The following is a 27,655-nucleotide window of genomic DNA, read 5'->3' on the forward strand; positions in this document are numbered from 1 at the left end:
GCGAATTCGGGTAGCGTTTTCTGAACTGAAGTTATGAGCAAAACTAGTTCAAAAACAGATCATTTTTAAGCTGCTATATCTGACATTGGAGCAAATGAAAAAAAATTCTGTTTCTTTCATTTGATAGAAAATACTTTCAAGCATGTTTCTAAAAAAAATGGCGGAGGAGATATTTTTTTAAATTTTTTCAATTGTGTTCAAACATTGGGTTTTTTCATTGAAAAATGCTCTTTCATGTAAGACATTTATTAGCTATATATATTAAAATAAGGTATTACTGTCTTCTAGCGTGTTAAAACTAATTCAGCTGCATAATCGGGAAGAAGGAGTACACTTACGTTGGTTGTTACTCTATTCGATAATGCTATTACAGGATTAGACGTTAAAAGAAATCGTTTGAATACATCTTCTAGATTCACTCTACGATTGAATTTCTGCGAATTTAGCTGCCTATACTTGCGAATTGATTTATTTCGACTCTCTTACGCTTCCTTACTGTACATTATTTGCTATCTGTTTGGTTCCCTTGCGATTAATTGTTGAGCAAGAAGGCTGGATGATCTGGAACAACAGTTATTCTTCATCTGTTTCCCTTTTCCGCCCAAAATAATCATCTTCCAAAAGGAAAACACGGAACTAACAAAGCAGGAAGTGGACAAAGTAAATACAGAAATTGCAGAGCTTTCTCCTACAGTACTTGGGAAAGTACACTAAGGTCTTATTTTATGCGGTCTTTTTATGTGGTTCATCAGTAGCCAGATTATGCTTTCCTACAATTTTGCCAAAGGGTGCAGTTCTCTATCTCAACACATACGGAAAATAATTTTTGGATCACCATAATAATAAGAACCACCCTAATACAATATGCTTCAAAATATGGCTTATTTTTCACTGATCATTTGTTCTGAAGACATCATAGCTCTAAAGTATAAGGCTAAGCCACAAATGTTTTTGTCCCCCTAAATTGTGGATCCGGACCACTGTTCAACGATGGAACCAAATAATCGAAACTATCGAAGATCACAACGCAGTAATACTAAACGACGGCAAATCACCTTCACTCGCGGGAACTCCGAATCAGCAATCGACAGCTCCATAGCTTCATCATCAGTAGCCAGATTATGCTCTTGGGAGGTCCTCGATGATCCTGCCAACAGCGACCATTTTCCCATTACCATTTCCCATAACCAACACCCACCCGACACGACACGACGATCAATCAACATAGAACCTAACAGGGAGTACACCGCCAGAGAGTTGGGACTAATAATGAACCAAGCCGCCCACGAAACCATACCTAAAACAGGCAAAGAGCTGCGAAGCGAGCCATCCACTGGTGGTGCCCCAAGGTGGCCGACGCCATCAAAGCCCGCCGTAAGGCACTGCGGGTACTACAAAAAAATTACGGATGTGTAATGTCAGAGACATAACTGGATGTCGTGAATACGAATAAAACTGACACACTTTCTTTATACTTCCGAATTAGAACTGGTAGTTGATCGATTGTGTTAATTGTGCAACTTTCCCCTTTTTCACTACTAGAATTTTAAACGATGCGCCTAGACTAAATTACAGATTAGTTACATTAAACATTCTGAAACGCAATTAAATGTAATGAAATAACTAGATAGTTCTTTATAATAAAAAGGGGCCGTATAGAGTACGGTAAAGTAAAATTTCGCATAATTCTTTGAGTATTATTATGGTTCTAAAAAGAACCGAATAGAATTCTAGAACAAGGAACTGGACCTGAGTTCAAGAACTAAATTTAGAACCAAGAACAGAAGCTCTGCTTCCATTGACGACTGCTCCACCTGACGATTGAAGTCGAAATGAGAGCACGACCTGTGCGTTTGAGGTTTTTAACCACGCAGAAGGTGCACTCTCCGAAGCTGCTGGTCCCACGACGTCTGCTTGCATCCAACGCACAAGAAGAAATGATCGAATTTCGACCACGGTTCCCCTTTTATACGCAGTCAGTTGAAGATATGTGCCTGACTACCTCAAAATCGTCGTCCTTGCGCGAAAAAGCCAAGCGAAAGTAAAGAGTTTTCCGCGTTGTTTTCAAATTTTAAGAAAACTTAATTTTTGAGTTGTTTGTGGTTATCGCACACTGTTCAAAATATTATCCTAAATTCCTGATCATATTTTTGATGAAATGGTGAAAGAATTATGTTGCTGCCATTAATACAAGTCGAGATATTCACGATTAAGTTCTGCCCATTCTTCCATATGGCTAATTTTGAAAAGGCACCCCATAGTAAAGTAAGTCGTATTCACGACAAAACCGAAATTAATAACCCAACCCGACAGGACAAGGAACAGATATTCAGAACTAAAAGGAATTGACCCAGGAAAGCAATCCGAGAAGCAAAAGAGGCAAGCTGGGCCCGATTCTTAGAAGGAATCTCAACCGACTCCAACACAACCCAATTTTGGAGAAGGGTCAACGCCCTAAACGGCAAGCGCCGCCACACCCTCAACACAACCGACACCACCACAATAGACCCTTCCAAAATGGCAGAGGAAATGGGCACCCACTTTACCTCATTATCAGCCAACAATGCCTTACATCCTTCCTTCCTAATCAGAAAGCCAAACTTGAACTCATCAAAACTACCTTTCCTCCCGACACCGGACAACAGTTCAACCAACCATTGTCTGGCACCGAACTCCAACATGCACTAGCATCAGCACACGGCCAATCAGCCGGAAGCGACGGCATCAGCTACCCACTCATACAGCATCTCCCACTCGGCGCTAAAAAAGAACTACTCAAGTGTTATAACACAATATGGGAGCGCGGGGAACTATCCGATTACTGGAAAAGTGCTTTAGTCGTCCCTATCTCCAAGAAATGCGAGGGAAACAGAACCGTAAAAGACTTCCGTCCCATCAGTCTTCTCTCATGCATCGGTAAAATTATGGAAAAAATGGTAATCCTGGCGGAAAGCGAATTGTCTATGGTAGAGTAGTTTCTTAGTCTCTAAATAGAGACTAAGTAACTGCTCGACCAAAGACAATTCGCTTTCCGCCAGGCTAAGGAACAGGAACCCACCTGAGAACCCTTGGTCAGATTTTACGCGATGCAAAAGACCAAAACCTGCTCGCCGACATAGCCATCTTAGACATAGCCAAAGCCTATAATACAGTATGGCGAGAAGGCGAAGACGAATACAGTATGGCGAGAAGGCGAACTCTGTCGGATTCTCCATAGCACCCCAGAAATGCGCCATTGCACATTGTTGCAACTCTCACCATGTCGCTGCAGGAAACCCAATTAAACTGGACAACATTAACATACCCTTTCAACACCTGCTCAAGATACTCGGCATCACGATCGACCGAAAGCTCACTTTCAACGACCACTTCAAGAACATTAAAAAAGACTGCGAAAGTTGGCTACGGCTTATCAAAACAATTAGCTCCTGCCACCCCCGATGGAACCGACGAACAGCTCTCAACATCAGCAAGGCCCTAATCAACAGCCGGATCTTCTACGACTCCGAAATCACCTGCCTTAACCTTGAAGGTTTACTAAAGACGCTTACCCCACTATACAATAGATCAATCCGGCTGGCTAGCAACCTTCTTCCAAGCACTCCGGCATATTCAGCTTGCGTCGAATCAGGAGTTCTTCCCTTTCTATGGTACGCTAAAACAACCATATTTAAGAGGGTCCTTGGCTTCTTTCCTACAAATAATAAAAAACAACGAATACTTCCGCCAAAGACCAAAAAACATAGAATGTGCCCAACTTACTATTGCAAAAGGCTTACACCGAACGACTAACGGTTCCGATATGCCCAAAACTGCCAAATCTCCCCGACTGCGTCGGCGGGAGTGGTTTGCTAAGACCCCCCGCATCGATACTAGTTTAACTCGATTACTTCGGGCAGGCCCACAACCGAACATAGCTCGTACACACTTTCATAATCTAATCGAAGATAACTACCCCTATCACTACCAAATCTATACCGACGAATCCAAACTAAACGGCCGAGTAGGATCCGGAACTCACAGCGCAACCTCCAACCACAACATCCGCCTACACTCAACATGTTCAGTCTTTTCGGCTGAAGCCTCAGCAATCCTCCACGCCATCAAATCCAAACCTCCTAACCCGCCAACCATAATCCTATCCAATTCCTTGGCAGCCTTAACAGCTGTCAAAGCAGGCAACTCCCGACATCCATTCATCCAAACAATTGAAGATCAACTCGACGAATTCTGTTGGATACCCGGGCCCTTCGGTATACGAGGCAACGAAGAAGCCGACCAGCAAGCTGCCCAAGGCAGATCAAGCAACCGCTATAGCACCAGAACAGACCTTACCAAAAATTTCCACATCGAAGCCACACTCAACTTTATTAGAACCTGGAGATCCACCCCCGGCCACACCCAAAAAATCAAAGGTGAACCGAAAAAACGGACCGACAGGAACAATAGAATTGAACAACGGGCGCTTTCACGACTACAAACTGACCATACCATCACCCACGCACACATAATCTCAAAGTGCCAACCACCACGCTGTCTAATATGCAACGTCCGACTATCCGTGGAGCACATACTAACCTTCTGCCCCGAATTCCAAGGACTCCGAAGAAAACACGGCCTCCCCAACTCCATTCGGGACATCCTTAGCAATAACCCCGAAAGGGAACAGACACTGATCGCCTTCCTCCAGGAAGCAAATCTACTCAAAAACCTCTAAGCTCCTAATAAATAGAAGGCAAATCTGTTAAACCAACACTCACAAATACTATACCATACCCACCTTTCCATGAAGATTATACCAACCGGATTGAAATAAGCAGCTATGCAGTCACCCGGCCACCTAGATGCTGAAGCAGCAACAACCTACAGAAAACACATATCCAACGTAACAGAGTCTACCTAAAAGAAAATAATAGCAAACTCAACATTCCAAGGCTCCGACACCAAAAAAACTGCCGACTCGGCAACAATCAAATGCTCCAATCACCGATCAATAAAGTCGGCCGAATCTTCACACGTCCATGGCCAGTATCCAACATATCTAATATTGAAGAAGTACCATCAGCGGCCAACATTCACCGAACACTGGACCCCGCCGTCATCAGCATTGCATCAGTAACTTACCACCGTTCTACGAAACAGCTCGGACCGAAAACCACCCTACTCAGCACATTCCACAATCAACTTCCAACAGCCTCATGCACGAACAACAATATTGGACACAATTTTCGTACTGCAACCAACTTAGCAAGGACAAAAACCTAGATGATTGAATATCACCTGCCATCTACCCTACAACCCAGCACAAATGATGCCATCTACCTGGATATCAAAAAACTCTTCCGGATAATAAGTTGAAATCTCACCCAACACCGACAGTAGCAAAACCATCTACAGCTTCATGTTAACCACACAAGCTATCCAAAACCGGACCGGAAAAGTGAAACCCACTTCGGTAACAGAATCTACCATTTACATTTACAAAATTCAAACTCTGTTAAATGACATTTAATTTATGCTTCCCCCTTATACCCCGACCCCCACTCCACCACTCCGCTACCCAACACAACCATACCCCCTCGGCGAAAGACCAAATGGTTAAAATCGCGGCGAAATAAACCTACAATAATATTAATAACCTCCTACTCGATTGTAAATGGGAAAATTCAAAATTTGCATCCTGAATCAGACGGTGTTGTTAGTGTAGTAACTCTTTATACTGCATTTAGTTTATTGAAGCGCCTAGTGGAAAAACGCTTAGCCTGTAGCAAATAATAGCGCCACTAGCCTATCCTAGACTCCTGTCCCATCCTAGTCGGATGGATTTTCTTTATTTCATATGTTGCCAGAATTTCAGGGTCTACGATCACCCTGCAACTACATTCCTTGTCAGGTATTCGAATTCATTTGCTTGTTGTTCCCTATATACATAGCCTTAGTAGGTTAACGATAAAGCAGTGACGTCATCGATTCGCGATCGGATTCAATTAGCGATCAGATAGGAATGGAGAATGCTGTTCGTTACACTACCACATGCTGCGTCTTCGGCTTCAACGGCTAGAATTCGATGGACCTTGATCGTGCTGACGTGTTGGAGTAAATACCGTTCCGAATTACGCCAGAGCGGATAATTTAATACTTAGATTTAAGAAGATATAAAATAAATGTTATACAGCGTGTTAACTATAATAAATTATGTGGTTTTGGAGCAACATATATCATGTAAGATCTACAAATAAATTTTTACACTAAACCCTAAGTTGGGATTCTGAGCTCGTTCACGCTGATGCTATCGAAGTTTCTGGTAAGCTGAATACTCAGGAACCCGAAAGTTTTTGTGGCGAAGGATATTGATCATGTCGTTTGAACAAGCGATGCAAACAAGCGCGAAATAGTTTATGAAATTATCAACAAAATTTATAAAAATAACAGCTTATTTTATAATTTATAGCAGTTCATCGTTCGAAGATGTTCAATCTATCCATACGCTCGCAAAGATGATGCTCCTTGAAAATCTGGATCACTCCGGATTATGTTGCTTTGTCTTTTATTTCATCTCTCCGAGACGTCTAGATTTTAAAAGTATCTACATTCTGCTGCTGATGAAAACCGTTAAAAGCATCAGTCAATCTTTAATCAATTTTATTAATTCACACATAAATTTATAATAAAGATATTGTAAAATTTAAATCTACATTCACACAGGTTTTAGTACCTCATGGGCAGAGGTTTGTGCTAGAGTGCACATGACTATTTTTGATTGTTTTACGTTTCGCATTCAGCTCATCAGTGCATTAGAAGATTATGTTGGACTGCTAATGCCACCTCGCGTATCAACATAATCCACTAAGCAGACGTAAAGCCATTATTATTTGCTGCGCACTTATTTTGCACCAAGTGCAATATCTATTCCGATATCTCAACTGAAAACAAATTTTAGGCTTTATGGCCACAAACATATTGTAGTTACCTCCCGGATCATTAGCAGTCCAACATAATCTGCTAATGCAGTGATGAGCTGAATGCGAAACGTAAAACAATTTAATCTATATGTTCATAGTATATTTGTTTTCAGTTTCCAAACCAGATGTAAACAAGGCATGGTTGACCCTATGCTGTCAATATGGGGCCAACAGCTTATAGTGAACGAAGATACAAACCTGTAAGTTATGTTGTACATGCTATGGTTAAATTGTTTTTTGATCAAATTGGAAAAATGTCGCAACAAGTCAACCTTACATTGAATCATTAATGTTTTGAAGGTACTAGCTAAATTGTCCATAACTGAAAGTTGTTATTATGTTACTTATTATTACTTTTATTTTACTGGTATTGATATATACGATATATCATTTTTTGCAAATTTCATCAGAGTTAGAATACTTGTAAAGAGATTAGTTTATCCGAATAGTATTGTTTTGTATTTAACTATGAACAGTGCAAGCGCACACGAGCGTGCGGATTCCGTGAAGATGAACAGTAACATAACTCGACATTTAGTTTATAACCCAAAAATATCGCAACGTACCATTAATCGACAACTCAATTACATCAAAATTTATTCATTCTGACTTATTATATCCTTTTTCATAGTGAGTAGAGTCGAACTCTACGTTGGGCTGTACCCATTATGCTGTCTGAATCTGTTTTCCAGTCATTTGTCTGGAAGCTATTTCCCATGTTTTGGTAAAATCTTTCCCATTATCTTTGTGCCCTTTTCATTGGCTAAGAATTCACTTCATAATGTTCCTATAGCTATCAATTGGATAAAGTGTAGGAGTATTCTGAGGATTACAGCTTATTGGTACAATGTTTCCTGTACCACTTCTGAGCCGCTTTACCTTAATGGCAAGATATCAAATCATACTAAGACTACACCGAATTCGTGAACTTTTGAATGAATGGTAGTAGTCATTTTTGCAGACATTCGCAGACGTAAACATGTTGATTAATCGTATCTGTAGTTATGAAGATTTTCATCTTCGAACCACAATATGAATAGCCTTTCATACCATGCATTTTCAAGAGAACTCCGATAATTCTTCGGCCTTGTGTACCGTTTTGACTTTTAATGAATTAATTTTAATGCTTTATTATTAGTGTTACTTACAAAAGAAACCTTTCCATAGAATCTTTTGGTATTTTACCAGATCTTCTCAGGAGTCACCAATGTTATTGGTGGAAGACACTAACTTCTAAAGAGTCTTTCTCCTCACAGGAGCCTCCAATATTGGTGATGGGAAAAACTTTTTCTGGCTCTAGTAGTTGGTCCTACCTTGAACCTTGACGATATCCAGCCAGCGACTGGCATTAGTAGAAAAGGTGCAAGCGATTATAAATACACTCTTCTACTCAATCCTTGGGCGGAAAAAAAGTATAGAGCGAGAAGACTAGTGTTTGATGAACAAAGAAGATGATTGGTTGTATGGTACGGGTCGTAAGACGGCCAGGATGTATCATGTATGTATCTAGTCGTGTTTTAGAGCTGTGTTTATCACACAGCTTAGGGTGGCGAAATGATTGCGCGTATGCACGGAACGCAGGTTCGAGTCCTGTCTCTGAGCGTATTTTTTTCCAAAAAATCATTCTTTCTGTAAATTTTTCATTCATTTGGCTTCTCCAATATATGTTTCCACTCAGTCATTGCAAAAACTGAACTTAGTTATGGCGACTTTACGTCAAACCAACTATAAATTAATAAATCTTATATGTACAGGTTTTTTTTGTAACACTGATTGTAAATGTTGCGCAACATATATCGCAGCATTTACGCTTTTCTCTTTCTGTTCTGTGGCTAGGATTCTAACTCACAATTTAACTTGTTTGTTTACAAAGGCATTATTTACATCCTGGCGCGCTGCTCTGGCAGATTATCGAATACAGAGTGGACAGATTTTATTGCATTAAATGTGAAATTTCCTATACTATGGCCTTTAGTTAGGCCAATAGATGACCTCAATAACAAACTATTGATGATCACTGTGCGTTGGACATGGTTTAGTTTTCGACTTTTTCGTTGTATTAGATATCTCGGTTGATTTTTCATTAGGGCGTATAAGCAACTGACAGTTTCTCTTTAATCGCTCTATCTTTCGATTATTGTGATGTAATTAAAAAGATTTTCTTTGATATCACTATTCTGTTTGAAAGTCGAAAGATTCGGGTATCATTTCATGCAAAGAGTTGAGTGATAAACGTGGAAACCGCTTGGTAATTAATAGAAGAGAAAGTAAACAAAAAAAAACTGTCACTTGCTTATACGCCCATTTGAAAAATCAACCGAGATATGTGTTTTAAAAAAGTGTACATTAGTAGAAAACAAAGCGCCGTTATTTTAATTCCAACTAGGAATAATAACGCGGCAAACCAAATATGGTGATAAGTGTTTATTGGTTCCTCGGTATCCACTAACATATATCTAGTAAATTCATGTGAGGATTCACCGACTATGGTGTTGTTGATCTTTCCATCGTTGTGTTTTCAATTCAATTCAATTCAATATTAATCTGTGCTCTTGGCTTAAAATATCTGAACGTTGCCTTGTCATCCATGGTGGAATAAATGTTTTCCATCATCAAGTAAAAATATTCTCCTGTTAATTCATTTACTAACCATTTCATAGAAGTAAATGCTGTTTAATCTTTTCCTTCTTAAGTAGAAGTATTATCCTCTGACATTAATCGCAATATATGGTTTTTCTACAGAGATTATTGATTTATTCTCGTGATGTGGAATTGCTACCACATTAAAAATTTCGTAATTCTCCTTATTTTTAATTATAGTCGTCAATACCCAATCAGATGGTAATAACAGAATTATAACAACTGGAGTAATTTACCTCAGAAATATGTTGTAACAAATTTTGAAATATTTTTGGTTGGTAAGCTGTTAAAATAACAAAAATCATAAGAAAAAAGACTCTAATGGGAACAAAATCGTAACAGATTTTGATACGTTGGTATCACAATTATTATTGAATTTGATGTAACTACAGAAGTACGAAAGGAGAAATTTATAACAATAGTTGAAATAAATAAGATAGCAAATTTAACACAGGAAAACTATATCACAGCCAACTTTTAGCATCGTTTCAATCTAAAATTGTTGAATGATTTTTTATTTAAATGATTTATTTATTTAGTAATCTGGTTTCTTGTTTTAGTTTTATGAAATTCTGATCATTATATTTCGATATGAAGAAACGGAAGAACTCATTTTTCCAATTAATGAACGTTATCATGAGTCTTGCCAGCGAGAATAAAACATCATCATTCATTATCTTTGAATCCTATTAAATTGCAGAAGGGTAAAAATTAATATGATTCAAAGATAATGAACAAACATGTTGTCCAAAAGCTTGTACCCATTCCGCAATTGCTCAGTAATGTTATAGAAACCTGAAGTTCCATTTATCCAAGGGATAGGAGCGGATCCTCTTATATTTTGCCAATATTTCGTCGATTATTTCTCAAGCAAGAATTACTTTCACCTTGGCTATTCTTTTAGTTATAGCTGAACGGTCGTCTGTGTAGCGAATTTTAAGTTTCTCCATTCCGTCATGTAGGATAGAAATCCTATTGGCAAATGAGTATCCCATCTGCGTTGCATTTACATTCAATGTGTTAATGAATGCGCTATTTTATCGAACCATTAATCTTCGTGTATAGACATTGCTTGGATTTCGTCATCGATATCATTTCCACTAAATAGTGAATCCTTAAGAAATCCTAATATTCATCTTTCTCTTTTTATCGTTGTAGGATACTATTGCATTACCTTACCTTACCTAACAGCTATAGCCCTGGGTGTCCTTTGCTGTATCAATAATACGTCTCCACATAACTCGGTCCATGGCTGCTCGTCGCCAGCCACTCAAGGCACGACCGCTTCTGAGATCACCCTCCACTTGATCAATCCACCTTGCTCGCTGCGCTCCTCTTCTTCTTGTACCAGTCGGATTAGATTCAAGAACCATTTTCACTGGGCTGTCGTGCGACATCCTTATGACATGCCCAGCCCATCGAAGACGTCCGATTTTAGCTGTCCGTACGATTGGTGGTTCCCCTAGCAGCTGTTGCAATTTCCGTTCCGTCTTCTCCATTTCCACTCCATAGATGGTTCTCAGCACCATTCCTTCAGAAACACTAAGGGCGCGATGGTCCACTGTAAACATAGTCCAGTTCTCGTGGCCATAGAGAACAACCGGTCTAATGAGCGTTTTGTAGATGGTTAATTTCGTGCGGTGGCGTACTTTTCTCGATCGAAGGGTTTTTCTGAGTCAAAAGTACGCACGATTCCCTGCCAAAAAACGTCTCTGTATTTCTCTGCTGGTATCATTGTCGGTGGTCACCAGTGAGCCCAAATACACGAACTCGTCAACCACCTCGATATAGTCACCGTCTATCAATATTCGTGGTGGGAGGCGTAGTGTTTCTTCTCTAGAGCCTCTTCCTCGCATGTATTTTGTTTTTGACGCATTTATGGCAAGTCCGATACGCCTGGCTTCAGCTTTCAGTCCGATGTAGATCTCTGTCATCTTCTCAAGGTTACGTGTCACAAATTAATATATATATATATATATATATATATATATATATATATATATATATATATATATATATATATATATATATATATATATATATATATATATATATATATATATATATATATATATATATATATATATATATATATATATATATATATATATAGAACCCCACGTTATTAGTCACATGGGCTAAATCACCACGATTTATTGACACCATCTTATAGCCCGGGTTCGAAATCGTATAATTCGCACGCACCTTTCCCCCCCGTCACTCATTTTCGGATGAACACTAGTCTAGGAATTAGGAAGCTTCGACAGTATTAAATATGCACTGAAAAAGTAAAGAGAGAAGTAACAGTAGCCAGATCAGTTAGTATACCACACTCAAAGCTAACTAGCATTTAGAGAGTTTGGTGTTCGAATCCTACCAAGATGAAAATGTATATATTTTTATGTTTTTATTAAAAACAGATTTTCGTTTGAGTATTTTAAATAGTATTTACTTTTTTGTTAGCGGTGACTATTTATGGTATTTTCAGGTAAAGGATTTGCCAAATATTCGGGCGATTAGATTTCGGATAGTTTTTGTAGAACTACTCTCCCTAACCCCTCGCGAGCTGGAGCACTGTGGCTCCTTGTTCTTTTCCGGTGATGAAAAGCATCGTTTGAGTGAATCTTCTTTATTCGCCTGGTCTTACTGTAGCGATAGCGGTTTTCAGCGGGTGTTTTCATTGGGGTGCTGGCGAATTATCAAGGTCACCTGAGTCACTTTGGACCGTCTCGATCGGAACTCAGAAACAGACAATACCCACCCATAGGAAGGGTCTCAATTAGCTGGGCAAACAAACCAGGCGTTTGGTCTCCTTAGGGAGTGGCGCAAAAATCATTCGCTAAATTTAGACATTTAGCCCAATGTGGGGCTAGATTTTTGGGATTCCTTTGTCATCCAACCAATGATGGATGCTGGAATTGGACCAGAAAAAATCGAAACACTAGACACTTGTACAAACTCAACTCTTTGTTTCAAAATTGATCTTACGAGTAAGCTCCATAAATAAGATCAACAAGTGGCAGATGAAACATTAGACGTCCCAACAATGGACGACGTGCCAAAACCTAAAATGATTTAGACGGAACATGAGTTAAATGAAGATCAATTCGGGTAATGCAGAAATTGAACGCTTTAAGACGCTGGATGTAATCACAGAATGCTATAGTGAGTGGAGCAATCCGCTATTCCCAGTCAAAAAGGCGAATGGAAAAATTCGCGTTCGTCTAGACTCTCGGAAAATCAATGCAATGACGGTGAAGAAAACCGAAATTACAAAGCATTTCGCACTTCGAAAGGACTATTCCGGTTTAAGGTCTGCCCATTTGGACTAACAAATGCACCCTTTACTACGTGTCGCTTGGGTATCCATTTTTCACCGATGCAAACCTTTGTTTATCTGGACGACATAGTAATAGCAACCGAATCATTTGAGTAGCACTTGAGGCTTCTACAAATCGTTGCACTTCGATTAAAGATGGCGAATCTAACGATATCGTTGGAAAAAAAAAAGTTTTTTGCAAGAAGCAGGTTATGTATCTAGGGTACCTGCTAACAGAGAGAGGAGTCTCAATAAATCAGTCAAAAGTACAGCCGATATTGGACTACGCACGACCAAAGTCTGCCAAGGATATACGCCGTCTGATGGGGCTGGCAGGATTCTACCAAAAATTCATTGCAGGTTATAGCTGTATAATAACTCCGATCACTGATCTATTGAAGAAGGGAAAGAAGAAGTTTGTGTGGTCAGAGGAAGCTGAAACGGCTTTCGGTGAGCTGAAAGTAGCATTGACATCTGCCCCTACTTTGGCGAATCCCGATTTCAACAAACCATTCGTCATCGAAACCGATGCCTCAGAAAACGCTTTGGGAGCTGCGTTAATTCAGGACCATGATGGAGAGTGACTGTTTTGAGTTTTCTGATTTCTTTTACTGGCTGTGACTTGGTTTGCACAGCGTCCGAAGAATTTTGCAATTTGATAGCAGTTTCGTTCGCTTCATCAGTAGTTATCGTTTGTGATTCTGTTCATCCAAAAGTAATGGATATAATTATTCTCTACTATCATGATATAAGTCGATATAATTTTAGAAACTGCAATGTTACTTGTTGAGTTGACGACTTTTTTTCTACAGCTTCATCTGCCTTTTGTTTTGAAACTTCTTCCTTGGTGAGATCATCTTCTCGATCAATGTCTATCATTTCCGCGTCGATATTTGTCTTCTGAATCGGTGACGTAATTGTATGACGTTGGTTTTACACTTCCTTTGGCTGTCGCAATTTTTACATAAAAAACTTTGAGCGTGTTGATCTTTTGGTCTTATTTTGACTTGATGAAACATCTTCTTGATGTCCCCACTGACCGCCACTGTTCCTTCTCGATATCTTATTAATACACCAACTAGTGAAGTAGTGGCGTCTAGCTCTGATAGCAACGCTAAGTTAAAAGAAACTCCTTGTGCACTAACCGCTGCGTCGTGGTATTGATTGATTAAGCTCTGACTATATTAATTATCGTATTGATCCATTCTCTTCATAATCGGTAAATGTGTTTTCGTTCAGTATTTCAACTCAGGATATCGTAATAAAGTTCTTTCTATTTGATTTGATTTGTTTGATTTTTTGCACAAAAAGCCAATTCTGTACCTGCCATCTTCGTACTTTATTCTGTATTCTATTATTGTACCTGCCTTTTCTTCCTTAAACAATTTAGGTAGTATTTTAGCTACTTTTATCATTTCCATTTTTCTACTTGCATTATCAAAAAATAATTACCTTCGACTATGTGTCTTATGTTTCCAAAAATGAACCACCCTAGCTTGATTTTTAATGCTGTTGGTTCATTTGCCTTTTCAATCCATTTTTCATACACAGCATTCTCGGGTTCAACCGGCCATCATGAATTCAATAGACTACCTTTTGGATTAAGTATTTCACCCAATAGTTTCCAACTTATGATGACAATCGCCTTAAGTAGATTACCACCAGCGTGTGCATTTTTATACATTGAGGTCATTATTGTGGTGGGCTGTTCAATCAACCAAAAATTTTGCGAAAATAGTACACCCTACTACTTAAACAAAATACAAAATTTGATTGGTCGCCCGAATGCGAAAAATCCTTCTAAACACTTAAAAATAAACTTTTAACACCGACAATTTTAAGATTTCCCGACTTTAACAAGCAATTTATAGTTATCACAGATCCCTCTAAAGTGGCCTGCGGTGCAGTTCTAGCCCAAAAGCACGACAACATTGGTTTGCTGATAGCGTACGCAAGTAGATCGTACAAAACAAAGTCTTGGCGTTACATTCCTTTTGTGGAACTTGGACTTTTCTGTTTCAACAGACTTCGCAGTCGATTCTTAGCGCACAAGAATCATTGCATGGCTAGTACTATGGATCCTATTTACACTAAGAAACCTTCCAGATCGGGGCTCGAGCATACGACAACTGGCTTGTAAGATCAGCGTCCTATGCATTGAACCGCAGGCGAATCAAATAAATCGACTATTGAACAGGAGCTGACGGTCATCCATAGGGGGCCATCACACACTTTAGACCCTATTTATATGAAAGAAAGTTTTTTTGTCAAAACAGATCACAGACCATTAGTTGATCCGTTTTCGATGAAAAATCCTTCTTCGAAATTAACAAGAATGCGTTTAGACCTCGAAGAATTCGATTTCGAAGTAGTATACGTTCAAGGTAAATTAAATGTAAAAGCGGACGCACTCTCTAGAATTTAAATTAACTCAGACGTTTTAGCGAATATATTAATGTTATTTTAAAGGTTCAAGTCAGAGCCGAAACAAATAAACAACTGCAAAACAAAATTAACGACTTTCAGAATAATAATACTCAATCAAACATCCTCAAATACTGAGGCTGATCAACTTTAAGTATTCGAATCAATTAACATAAACGAAGTGCATAACATGCCAAAATTTAGTATCGAGAAATCATCGACAAATAATATAAATGGCCTTAAAATTTCAATTAAAAATAAAAATTACAAAAAGGATTTCACTGAAGTGTCATTCATCCGTTGCAAAATAACAAATATAAATGAAATTATTTAAGAAAAAGCTAATAAATTTAATATTGCTAACATAGCTCTAGCGCTCTCGAATACAATTTTCAACCTTATTGGTATTCATAATTTTAAGTCAGCATTGAATAAATATCTGAAATTACTTCAAATCATACTCTATCAAACACAACGCGAGATAGAAGATAAAAGTTTAATTGAAAAAATTATTCAAGAAAACCATGATTCTGCAATTGGCGGACACATTGGTATTATCAGACTATATCGAAAATTAAAGTGTCATTATATATGGCCAAATATGAAAAAACAATAGCAAACTAGATACATAAATGCACTGGATGTAAAGAAAATTAGGTAATTGGTAAATTGAGGTAATTTTTGGAAAACCAGTATCACTATCGAACGAACTAAGAAACCCAGAATCAATGGAACCAGTCTAAAATATCGACGAATATTACTTGGAATTAAAACATAAACTAAAAATAGCTGCATGAAAAGCAAAATAACTTTTAGATCAAATCAACATCAAAAGAAATAAAAATCAAGAGAACACATCAAATTTTTATCACTAGAAATGAACGACAAAGTGATGTTAGAAAACCACAACAGATCAAAATTTGACAAAACTTTTGAAGGTCCTTATGTAGTAACCAACATAAACCACCCCAATGTAACAATAGACAATACAGAAACAAAGCAAGCCCATACAATTTACAAAAACCAAATTAGGAAATTTTAGCAAAATACAACTTTTCATTTCATCAGTTCGTGCTTGCATCTCATCCGACACAGTTGAAAATTGCTTACGGTAGAGACGATAGAAACAAAGACAATATAGTGCAGTGAACAATAGAGTGTACGAAATGGGCAAATACGATTTAACAAAGCCTGAAACTTGGCCTACAAGACCAAATTCAATTTGTGTTGATTTCAAGCGCTGCAAAGTTAGACCAGCAGCAACCGAAGTTGAAATATAGCTTAAGAAACGAATGCATCTAAACGTTAATGATGTAAATGAGATTCAATTCAACAAGGCGTCTAACTGTGTGTACATTATGTTCAAACGTGAAAGAGATGCAATTGTATTTGCTTCGGTTAATAACGGGGTGCACAGTGTTGATCATGATAATGTTAAATATAAAATCCCTGTGTACTTGGTGGACAATGCCATAGAAGTACGCGTGCATGACCTTCCCCCACAGACCAGCGATCAGTTTGTTCAGGAAAGTATGTCGCAGTACGATGAAGTTCTTTCCATCGAAGGGGAAGTATGGCGGAATTTTTTTCCGGGTATCCGGAATGGCGTGCGAGTGGTACGTATGCAACTACATAAAGCAATTCCATCTTAAATCATTTGTGATCAAGACGGGATACATCCGTGTAAAACGCTGAATTTATATGAAAATCAACTGGTTACATGTCAGTTTTGTGAACAGCCTGCCCACTACGGCAAACCTTGCACTAAAACTACGAAAAGGACATCTTCAAACAAAAACAAGGACAACCGCCAACAACGGAAACTAGTGAGCGCAGTACCCCTGTTGCACCATAAAATCAACCCGGAACTGTAATTAACAAGGTGCGTCTACAGCACAGCGTCCCAGGTTGTCGGTTCAATGCATAAGGCACTGGTCTAACGAACCAGTTGTCGTATGTTCGAGCCCCGTTGTTCGTAGTGTCAATAGAATCGTAGCACCCGTCATGCAATGATTCTGTACACTCTGAATCGTTTGCGAAGTCTGTTGAAACAGAAGGTCAAATTCCACTACAGGAATGTAATACCAAGGCTTTGCTTTTGTCTACAGCAACTAACAACGAACCCAAGACTGCGAATTACAAAGAAAACGAAGAAAAAACGGAAACCAACAACGATACCACCGATGCAGCAATGTAGGACGAAACGAGCCACGGACAAAGTGCCCCTCAATCGTCGCAAGATAAAAATGGAAGAAAAATGGTGACAACGAGATCACACAGACTATTACACTCGGTAGATTTACCAAACCGAAATTTTATTAAAAAAAACAGTCATATGTCATCACAAAGGCAAGACAGCTCAAATATAGTCCAGATTTGAAAGCCAGATTGTTTCTTTCTTCTGGTTTCAATTCTTTAAATTTGGTATATTCAAGTAGTTTACTACTTCCGCCACACCAATCGCAACCTGCTAGTTCTAGCATGAGACTTTAGCCATTTGTTTAAATCTGATAGATTTTTTGTAGGTGTTCCATCCTCAGTCCATTTTACTTGTTGGCCATGTGGTAACTTTCAGACCTTGTACTCCACAAGTCTGTGGTCTATTGAATATTCTTCTCTGTCTAAGAGAGATACATTGCTTACGAGATTATCCAATGAATCTGATATCTCTGGTATCAAATATATATGATCTTTTTTTATATTTAGTGAATCTTCCAATAATTGTTTATAGACTAGGTCGGGTCTTCCGAAATTGTCCACTTATGTCTGCACTATTGAATCCACATTGCTTGAATCCATCATTACACAATTAGTTTACTACGATTACTATGATAAAATTCATTAAATCAAGATACAGACACTTGAATACAAACTTTAGCTTGCTTCTTCTATACTCGAATGAACATACTAATAATCATTACTAGAGTTAGGTAGATAATAAATTTAAACGGCTAGATCCTAATGGGAAATAATTGTCAAGAGAAACGTATTCAAAATATATGTGTTTCCGATTTTGAAAACTTTAGTTCACTTCAGACCTATCTGAGGATTTCTAGAACTAAAACTCGTGTATTTCGATCCTGATCGTAGAAGAGGCAGCAGTCTGAAGTTTTAGTTTAGAAATTTAGAATATTTTTGAAAACGTGAAGTCTTTTTTTCACTTTTCTCAAGTTTTCACTTTTCTTTACGTTTCGTCTTAGACACGCCAGTGCAGAGCAGTTCAAATTAAACTGCTTAGTGCAAACTTAAAAAGTTTAACTTGAACCGCTAAGCAGACGTAAAGTTTATGCTATTTTCAAAACACTGTAGAATTGACATGATATGTTAAATGTAATGCTTTTGCGGTGTCGTTACTGAACTGAATATTGATTTCGCTCCTGCTTACAGAGTCTGGTTTTCTGCAACATATATTGGCAGCGCCGCACAGCACACCAACCAGATGACTTTTATCTTTTTGTCACTCGTGTGAATTGTGGAACTCCGAAAATTTATAAAGACTCACCAAAACCTACTTACTCGTTCAATACGCTTACTTAACAACTGTAATAGCCTTAAAACTATTCAAATCTATTCATGTTAACTATCTATCTATTGATTCATGTACACCGGCCTTACGTTCCTACACTTATTGATCACCGCTGGATGTAGCACATCAGTGTCGACCCCCTCCTGCTGATGACTCTGCCTTCCCGTTTGTCACTTCAGATGCATTTCAGTTGTCTCACGCCTCTGTTGCATGCGATCTTGGAGATCGTCCCGTTAATTCAGCTACGTCGTATTAGATCTTCGTGCCGTATGGTGTGTTCAACAATTTGTTTATTGAACAGAGCGATCACAGCTTTAGTATCTCGGTGCACGGTTCACCCGGGTAGGTGTGAATAACAAAAAAAGTCAATGTAATAACATCTTTTACCATCATATCTCGTTTTGATATTTTCAAGTTTCGCTTTAATTGCGTTATTGCATTGCTTCAAAGTTTAATTTGTTGTTAGAAGGAGCACTCAATCAATTTGAGTACGAATTTTACATTTCGATATAAAATGCAATGTTTTATCGTTTAATTCTATAGACATTTGTATGCACTGTTGAATAGAGTCGTTAATTTTCATCAAAAGTAACACAGGAAAAAAGTACATGTCAGAGACATAACTGGATATCGTGAATACGAATAAAACTGGCACTCTTTCTTTATACTTCCGAATATCAATTAGTTGATCGATTGTGTTAATTGTGCAAGTTTTGCCCTTTTACACTACTAGAATTTGAAACGATACACTTAAACTAAAGTACAGATTAGTTACATTAAACATTCTGACACACAAATGATTAGTACGAAATAACCAGGTTCGTAGACATTTAAAAGCAAACAATTCGAAATTTCAAATATTACAAAATAATAAGTATAGTCTTTATGATAAAATATTGGTGGTTTTGGAAAGAACTTTTTATGGAGGCGTGCGTGAAGGGCCAAATTGTATAATTTTCTAAGATATTAAACACTGATTGGATATAAACAATTTTGAACACTGTTGCGAATTTAGAACTGTGAAAATTGCAAAAAAAAAACTGATTATATTATCTTAGATTAGCACTGCACTCCTAATTTTAATTTTTGATTTTCAAAGAAGCAATCTTTATAGTTCTTTAGGTAACATTTAAAGCCATTAGAAAGGCTGATTTTGCATAATGTTCCACATTGTTGTCTATTTCCCGTTGTATGCAAACGACCACCAACAGGATGATGTAATCGACCTTCTTCGAAGGGAAACTGGCTCTGCGACCTGAGCGTTTGAGGTTTTGTACAACGCAAAAGATCTGCTTTCATTGACGACTGCTTTACCTGACGGTTGAAGTCCAAATGAGAGCACGACCTGAGCGTTTGAGGTTTGGTACCACGCAAAAGGTCTGCTTTCATTGACGACTGCTCCACCTGACGATTGAAGTCCAAATGAAAGCACGACCTAAGCGTTTGAGGTTTTATACCACGCAAAAGGTCTGCTTTCATTGACGACTGCTCCACCTGACGGCTGAAGTGCAAATGAGAGCACGACCTAAGCGTTTGAGGCTTTATACCACGCAAAAGGTCTGCTTTCATTGACGACTGCTCCACCAGACGATTGGAGTCCAAATGAAAGCACGACCTGAGCGTTTGAGGTTTGGTACCACGCAAAAGGTCTGCTTTCATTAACGACTGCTCCATCTGACGATTGAAGTTCAAATGAAAGCACGACCTAAGCGTTTGATGTCTTATACCACGCAAAAGGTCTGCTTTCATTGACGACTGCTCCACTTGACGACTGAAGTCCAAATGAGAGTTGCGACCTGAGCGTTTGAGGTTTTTAACCACGCAGAAAGTGCACTCTCCGAAGCTGCTAGTCCCACGACGTCTGCTTCCGTCCAATGCACAAGAAGAAATGATCGATTTTTATTTATTTATTAATTTTTTTGTTTCGTCAAGCAAATGTAGACTACATATAAATAGTTTACAATGTTCACGTACGTACTACGCATTATTTCTACGACAAAGCTGAGATTTGATTTGATTTTTTGACATAGTAAGGTCAAGATGTTCGCAGTATTGATTGTCATGGCGCATTATTCGATTGACTGGACTGTATTTTGCATACTTTGTTCTAGCTTGTTTTTCTAAAAATAATTTCCTGGAACGTAGTTGACGGCTAGGTATATAAAAAATTAATTGCGATAATAATGGAGCTGATTGAATGCGTTGAGAAATAATGTCGCTGATAAAATAAAGCATTGCAAAGTCGCGGCGTTCTTTAAGTGTTTGTATATTGATGAGCATGCAGCGTGCTTCATATGATGGTAGAGGAAATGCTGTCCAGTTTAATTTACGAAGTGCATATTAATAAAAATTGTTTTTGAATAAATTCGATGCGTTCTTCGTGAATAATATTGTATGGATTCCATACTAGGCTGCAATATTCCAAAATAGGTCTGATATTTGTAGTGTATAATAATTTAATTGTGTATGGGTCCTGAAAGTTATGACTGAAGCGTTTAATAAAGCCCAGCATGCTATTAGCTTTATTGATTATGGTATTGTAGTGTTCCACATAAGTGAGCTTGGAGTCTAAGATAACGCCTAAATCTCTTACAATTTTACATTTTTCTACAAGTTGATTTCCTAGATGTATGTTTGTAGATATAGTTTCATTTTTCCTACTGAAAGTTATTGAGTTACATTTTGTTACATTGAGTTGGAGTAGACTTTTCCAGCACCAAATGTGGAATAGATTGATTTCGTTCTGGAATATTACAGCGTCGTTGATATTTTTAATTTCCATGAAGAGTTTCATGTCGTCTGAATATATAAGCACTTTCAGATTTTTGAGTATGAAGGAAATGTCGTTTATATGTAAAATGAAAAGGAGAGGCCCTAAGTGAGAACCCTGAGGTACGCCAGAAGTTACATTAATTGGTTCAGACAGAATGTTTTGGAAGCGATTCGATACCTTACACGATTCGTTAAGTATGATTTGAGCCATTCAAGAAGAGTATGTTTTATGCCATATTTTTGTAGTTTGTGTAGAAGTAAAGGTATGTCAATACGGTCGAATGCTTTGCTAAAGTCAGTGTAAAGCGTTTCTACGTAGTTGCCGGCGTCCATTGCATTCAGTGTCCAGCCAGCGACTGGCACCATTAAGAAGGTTACAAGCGATTATAAATACACTCTCCTACTCAATGCTTGATCGGAGAAATAGGTATAAAGCAAGAGGACTAGTATTTGATGAACAGAGAAGATGTTTGGATGTAAGGTATCGGTCGGGTGACGGCCAGGATGTAGACCATGTTCGATGTACGTTGCTACTATGTCTGTTTCGAGTTTTAGAGTGGCTAAAACAAGATCAGAGTGGCGAAATGGTAGCGCGTATGCACGGAATGCATAAGAACGCAGGTTCGAGTCCTGTCTCTGAGCGTATCTTTTTCCAAAAAATTCATCTTTTCTGTTAGTTTTTCTTTCACTTGGCTTCTCCAATATATATTTCCGCTCAGTCATTGCAAAAACTGAACTTAGTCATGGCGGCTTTACGTCAAACTAAAAATTAATAAATCGTACATTTTTAAGTTGATGTAAAAGTTTTTCGTTTACAATTTTTTCAAATAATTTTGGAATGCATGAGATAATGGCTATTCCACGGTAGTTCCGAATGTTAGATTTTGCACCAGATTTAAATATTGGTACAAGAAAGGAAGATTTCCATGCTTTAGGAAAAGTAAATTTATTAAGTGATAAGTTAAAAAGTAGTTGTAGTGGTAGTGTAAGTTCTTCAGCAAGATTTTTTAAAAATATTGGTGGTATACTGTCAGGTCCAGGCCCTTTTGAGGCGTCTAAGTTTTTCAGTGCTGTCTAAATGTCATGTTCTGATAGATAGTTTACAGAGATGGAGTTGGAAAATGCAGGTATGAAAGAGAAGTATTCACGGTCACGGTCAGTTTCTGAATAAGATGTATATACTTCTTGGAAAAAAATTGCAAAGTGATTGCAGATTTCTGTACTATTTTTCCCTACATGTTCGTCGAGGTGCATTTGAGATGGAAAATTGTTGCTTTTTAGTTTAGTTTTTGTGTAGTTAAAAAAGTTCTTAGGGCAAGTCTTTATTTCGTTTTCAATTTTGCGGTTGTATTCTTCGTGTGCTGTGTTAATGACTATTTTGAGCTGATTGCATAGATTTAAGTAATTTTGAAGATGAGCGTCACTTTTTTCGCATTTTCGGGTGGGAAGTAGACAAAGCAGTAAATATGTTCTTCTCCCAATATTGAGACTTTGGCCCATACATGCTCAAATTCTTTATATTTAGGAGTAATAATTTCTTCAGAAGTAAAGCAAGAGTTAATGGCTATAAGGACTCCACCTCCAGATTTTTTCTGACAGAGAGATAAATTTCGGTCGTGCCGGAATACGTTAAAATTATTTCCAAAGACTTCTTCGCTTCTAACACTTTCATCCCAGCTGCTTTCAGTTCCAAGTATTACGTCGAAAGGGGAGGTTATTAAATTTTGATGAATTTCTTTCATTTTGGCTGGGCTTTTCATGCGGTTGAAATTTTGGCAATAGACCAAAATTTCAGTCACATTTTGTCTATGAAGCGAAGAAGTTTTTGAGAATTCTGGAATACTTACATTACTAATTCCTGTTTCTATTCCTTCGTCAAAGGGCGTCGTTATTTCCGAAAATTCGGCCTTGTAAAATTGTGTTCGGATTCCCGGACTAGTTGGAGTCGGCGGATACGTTCACTTGTCAAAAATTTCCCATAAGAGTCCAGGTCGGCCAGCGCTTCCTTATGTTTCATTCCATATTCCTGATGCACTTCGATGAAGATTCGTAGGAGGTGGTCAGGTGTTGTTGGAAGGCCTTCTGATGCTAATAGCATTTTTATACTAGTTGGTGTCATACCCTCGATGCATACTGTAGGTTGTTGATTTTTCATGTATGACAAATACAGACGGACGACGTGCATTATTTTCGGGTCACGAAGTCTTGCTTTCAAGAAGCAGTCAGCTTCAAGACACGAGAGAGCGCGGTCGCGTGTGTAGCAAGATGTGTGCTTGGCAGTGAACCAGTCTTTATTCTTTCGTTTGAGCACCAATCTTTTGGTTTTTAGTTGTGATTTAAAGTTGTGAATATCGTTAAGGTGATTATTGCGGAAGTGATTCAGCATATTAAGTAGCCCAGACGCTCAGGCAGAGCAGATCAGCTAAATTAAAATTGGTATCCTTCAATAGAATAAAAGGAGAGTAAAATATTACGTAGTATAATATAACAGAGAAGAGAAGGAAGAAAAGTGGAGTCTAAGGCGTGTGAGTGAAAAAGAGTAAGCAAGATAGCAAGCTTCAGATAGCCTGAAAAGTGTGCAAAAAGCTTGGTTCAGTTAAGTAGTGTGTGTAAGAGCGATCTTAAGAGCACTCAAATTGTATGACAACCGTTGCGCAAGTAGGTAGAAAAGGTAACCAATATTAAGGAAATCCCGGTAAGTGAACCGATATTACATAGCCAACCTTATTGAAACGTACTGTCTTGAATATATAAACAAAATGGCATGCGATCACGGATGGCGCCAGAGTAAAATAATTGAGCTGGGTAAAGGTCAACGAGTGGAGGTTTTATTCTTAAACTCCAAATCAGTTGTTAGCGCGTTAATAGATCAATTAGGAAGACAAGATGAGGCATTTCGAGTACATAACTTTTCAGAAAGGGAATTCAGGCATCTAATCGGCGATTCTATTGAAAATGGGAATGTTTTTTGCAAGTATTGGGGAGAGAGTTACTTGGAGAGAGCCGAGCGAAATGGAAATCCTGCAAGCAACTGTCGAGCTTTTTAGAGTGTCCATCGGCATTATTAATAACGGTTCGGAAGTGATGGTGGTGGAACCACTCACGAACGTCAGCTCAGCAAGTCTAGTAGGAACTCAATTGCGAATGTACTACGAGCAATATGATGGAGAAAATCAGTTTGGAAGTGTTACCAGATCATTGGCGAAAACGGAAATGAAAGCAAAAACAAGATTGAATGTAAATCTTAATGAGTACGTTAGGCAGAGTAAGGACGAGGAAGTAGTTTTTTCCTCAAATCAAAACGATTGCTCTCTATACGATTATCCAATCTTGGTCAGTGACAATTTAGGAGATATTGAATGAACAATCGTGCCGTTTAACGATAATGATAATAGATTTAAACCACCAACTGCGATAGAAGCAAGCAAGATAAATAAAGGTAGATATTATAGAGTACGTCAATTTAACTCGCACAATCTACTAAAGGCGAAGGAAATTGAGAAGGATGGAAACTGTTTGATTAGGGCATTACTAGATCAGCTTACTGGACCAAAGGAAAACGATCTGACTAGTGATGACGATATTATAACCTTTAGAATAATTATTTCGGACTACATGAAAGAAAACAGGGAGCGGTTCGAGCCATTTTTAAGTGAGAGCTTAGAGCAGCAAGGATTTGAACAGTTCTTAGAATATACTAAAACAATGGGATCCTGGTTAGGCCACGAGACTATCGTGGGTGCAGCTGAAATATTTGATAAATTTATTATCATATATCAAGATGATAACCCGTGCATAAGGATCGGAAGGGAAAGAACAGATGAGGTTGACATTTTAAGAATTTTATTCACAGGATATACTGTTAAAAACCACTATGATAGCGTGGTAGAAGTTTTAGAAGATAATACGGATAATGGAGGTGCAACTGACGTCATGAGGGGGGATAGACGATTAGATCATAGAAATTATATTGAACAAATCGAGCGTGACAGAGAAGCTTCGAGTATCCAGGAGAGCTTAGAAATTGAGGAAAATGAAAACGGCAATAGAGCACATGTACATCTCGAGCTTGGAACAACGATAACTAGAGAGGATTTATCACAAAAAGAAAATCAGGATAAAGTAATAACAACGATAAGATCGGAAATTCGAGGTGAAAACAAAGCAACGGATGAGAGAGAAGAAGGAGTAGGTAAGAAGAAAGCAAGTAGGAAAAAGGTCGAGCATGATAACGGAAATAACAGCAATAATTATGTCAAACGTGGTAAGGATTGGAACGGGACGACAGCAAGTGCAAATATAGAGCTAATAAGAATAGGATCATTGAACGTTAGAGGCTGTAGAGGACAAGATAAAATGGATAACATTGATGAGGTGTTCAAATTCTATGGAATAGATATTGGAGTACTTCAGAAAGTCAATACAGAGGGTGAAAGAATAGTAACCAGGAATTACAACTGGCATGTTACCAGAAAAGGTCAGAATAAATCAAGAGGATTTGCAATACTAATTAAGAAGGAAGCGAATGTTGAAGTAACTGGTACAAGATGTATAGGAAAAGGAGCAGTATCAACGAAAATAGCAATCGAAAATGGATATGAACTTATATTGGTGAACGTACATGGCCCAAATAAAAAAGCGTATAGTTTCCTGACAACCTTAGGTACAGTGCACAATCAAAAGCAGGTTAGAGAGAAAATAATAATAGTTGGTGATTGGAATGCACAAATCGGCACAGAAACCATAACAGAAGAAGATAGCAGCTGTGTAGGTGAACAGTTAGGATTCAAGCATAGCAACGATAATGGGGATGAATTCAAAATGTTCCTGCATGTCCATAAACTTATTAACATATCCTCCATGATAGGAAAAAATGTTAAATCAACATGGCGGGCCAAGGATAAAAAAAGTCAAATAGACCACATAGTCAAGCCATCAGACGGAAAAGTTGGATTTAGATATATCCGAGGATTATGGACAAGGATCGAAACAGACCACAAACTCATTCTGGCAGCAATAAGAGTACCGAAAACATCGAAAAGGCATACAAAAGAGAAAAAGGACAATAGAATGGAGGCCTCGGGTTTAAAAGAGGAATCAGTGAGAAAAAAATACCACGAAGCATTAGGTAGTGATGCATCAAAAGTTGATTTAGATAAAACGAACATAACGGAAGCTTACCGGGAAATCACTAACAAAATGAAACGAGCAGCAAACAAGGCGTTGAGTACCTGCAAGATACCTCTGACCCCGCGAAGAAGATCTGCCTTGAATAGGCTCAACAAGGCATTCAGACTGGCCAATAAATATCCTGATATGATTCCGTACAAATGGAAGCTGAAAGATAGAAAACAGGAATTCCGAGCAACGGTTAAGCAACACACTGAGGAGTCTATTCGAGACTTCTATAGAAAGTTAAATGATTTCGATGTTACAGTAAGAGTTCGAAAATCTCACAAGTTTTTAAGGGAGTTTGTCCGTAAAAAACGTACCTTGAATGCCTATATCCCAACCAAGTTATGGGGAGAAGTTTTAAAAGAGAGTGAGGGACCTTGTATGGAGCTCGTAAAACAGCATGACACATGTCCTCTGACTGAACCACCTACAAAGGAAGAGATATATTCAATTATTCGCAACTGTTGTAACGGGAAAAGTCCTGGAGCGGATGGAGTACGGATGGAGTACATCAAGTATGCTAATGAGGAGACAAAGGAACAGCTGCATGGTATATGGAGACGAATGTGGATGGAGAACGTAATGCCGAAGGATATGACAGAGTCAATCCAAATTCCAATTCCTAAAGTAAGCAATCCAAGGAAGGTTGATCAGTTCAGAAGAATCAGCCTTTGCAATGTAGGTTATAAACCTTATGCAAAATGGGTGAAGAATAGGTTGAAGGATTTCACTGGAGAGTTGGATCTATACCAGGCAGCATTCACAGAGGGGAGATCTACTGACGATCAAATATTCCTTGCCAAGTGTGTAATGGAGGAATACTGGAATGCAGGGAAG

The 27,655-nt window shown here is 38.3% G+C and overlaps 1 protein-coding gene across 4 annotated transcripts in view; it reads left to right on the forward strand.

The window, feature by feature from the left end:
* Positions 1–27,655, forward strand: part of LOC131440669 (syntaxin-binding protein 5) — a 444,075-nt gene that overhangs the window by 347,261 nt on the left and 69,159 nt on the right. For 3 of the 4 annotated variants that reach the window (XM_058612149.1, XM_058612148.1, XM_058612150.1), the window contains one exon: positions 7,076–7,162. The exons of the other annotated variant lie outside the window; for it this stretch is intronic. In XM_058612149.1, coding sequence (XP_058468132.1) covers positions 7,076–7,162 — 87 coding nt within the window. The remainder of the gene's footprint in view (positions 1–7,075; positions 7,163–27,655) is intronic. 4 annotated transcript variants of the gene reach the window in all.

This window comes from Malaya genurostris, chromosome 1 (assembly GCF_030247185.1).
Source record: "Malaya genurostris strain Urasoe2022 chromosome 1, Malgen_1.1, whole genome shotgun sequence".
NCBI lineage: Eukaryota > Metazoa > Arthropoda > Insecta > Diptera > Culicidae > Malaya > Malaya genurostris.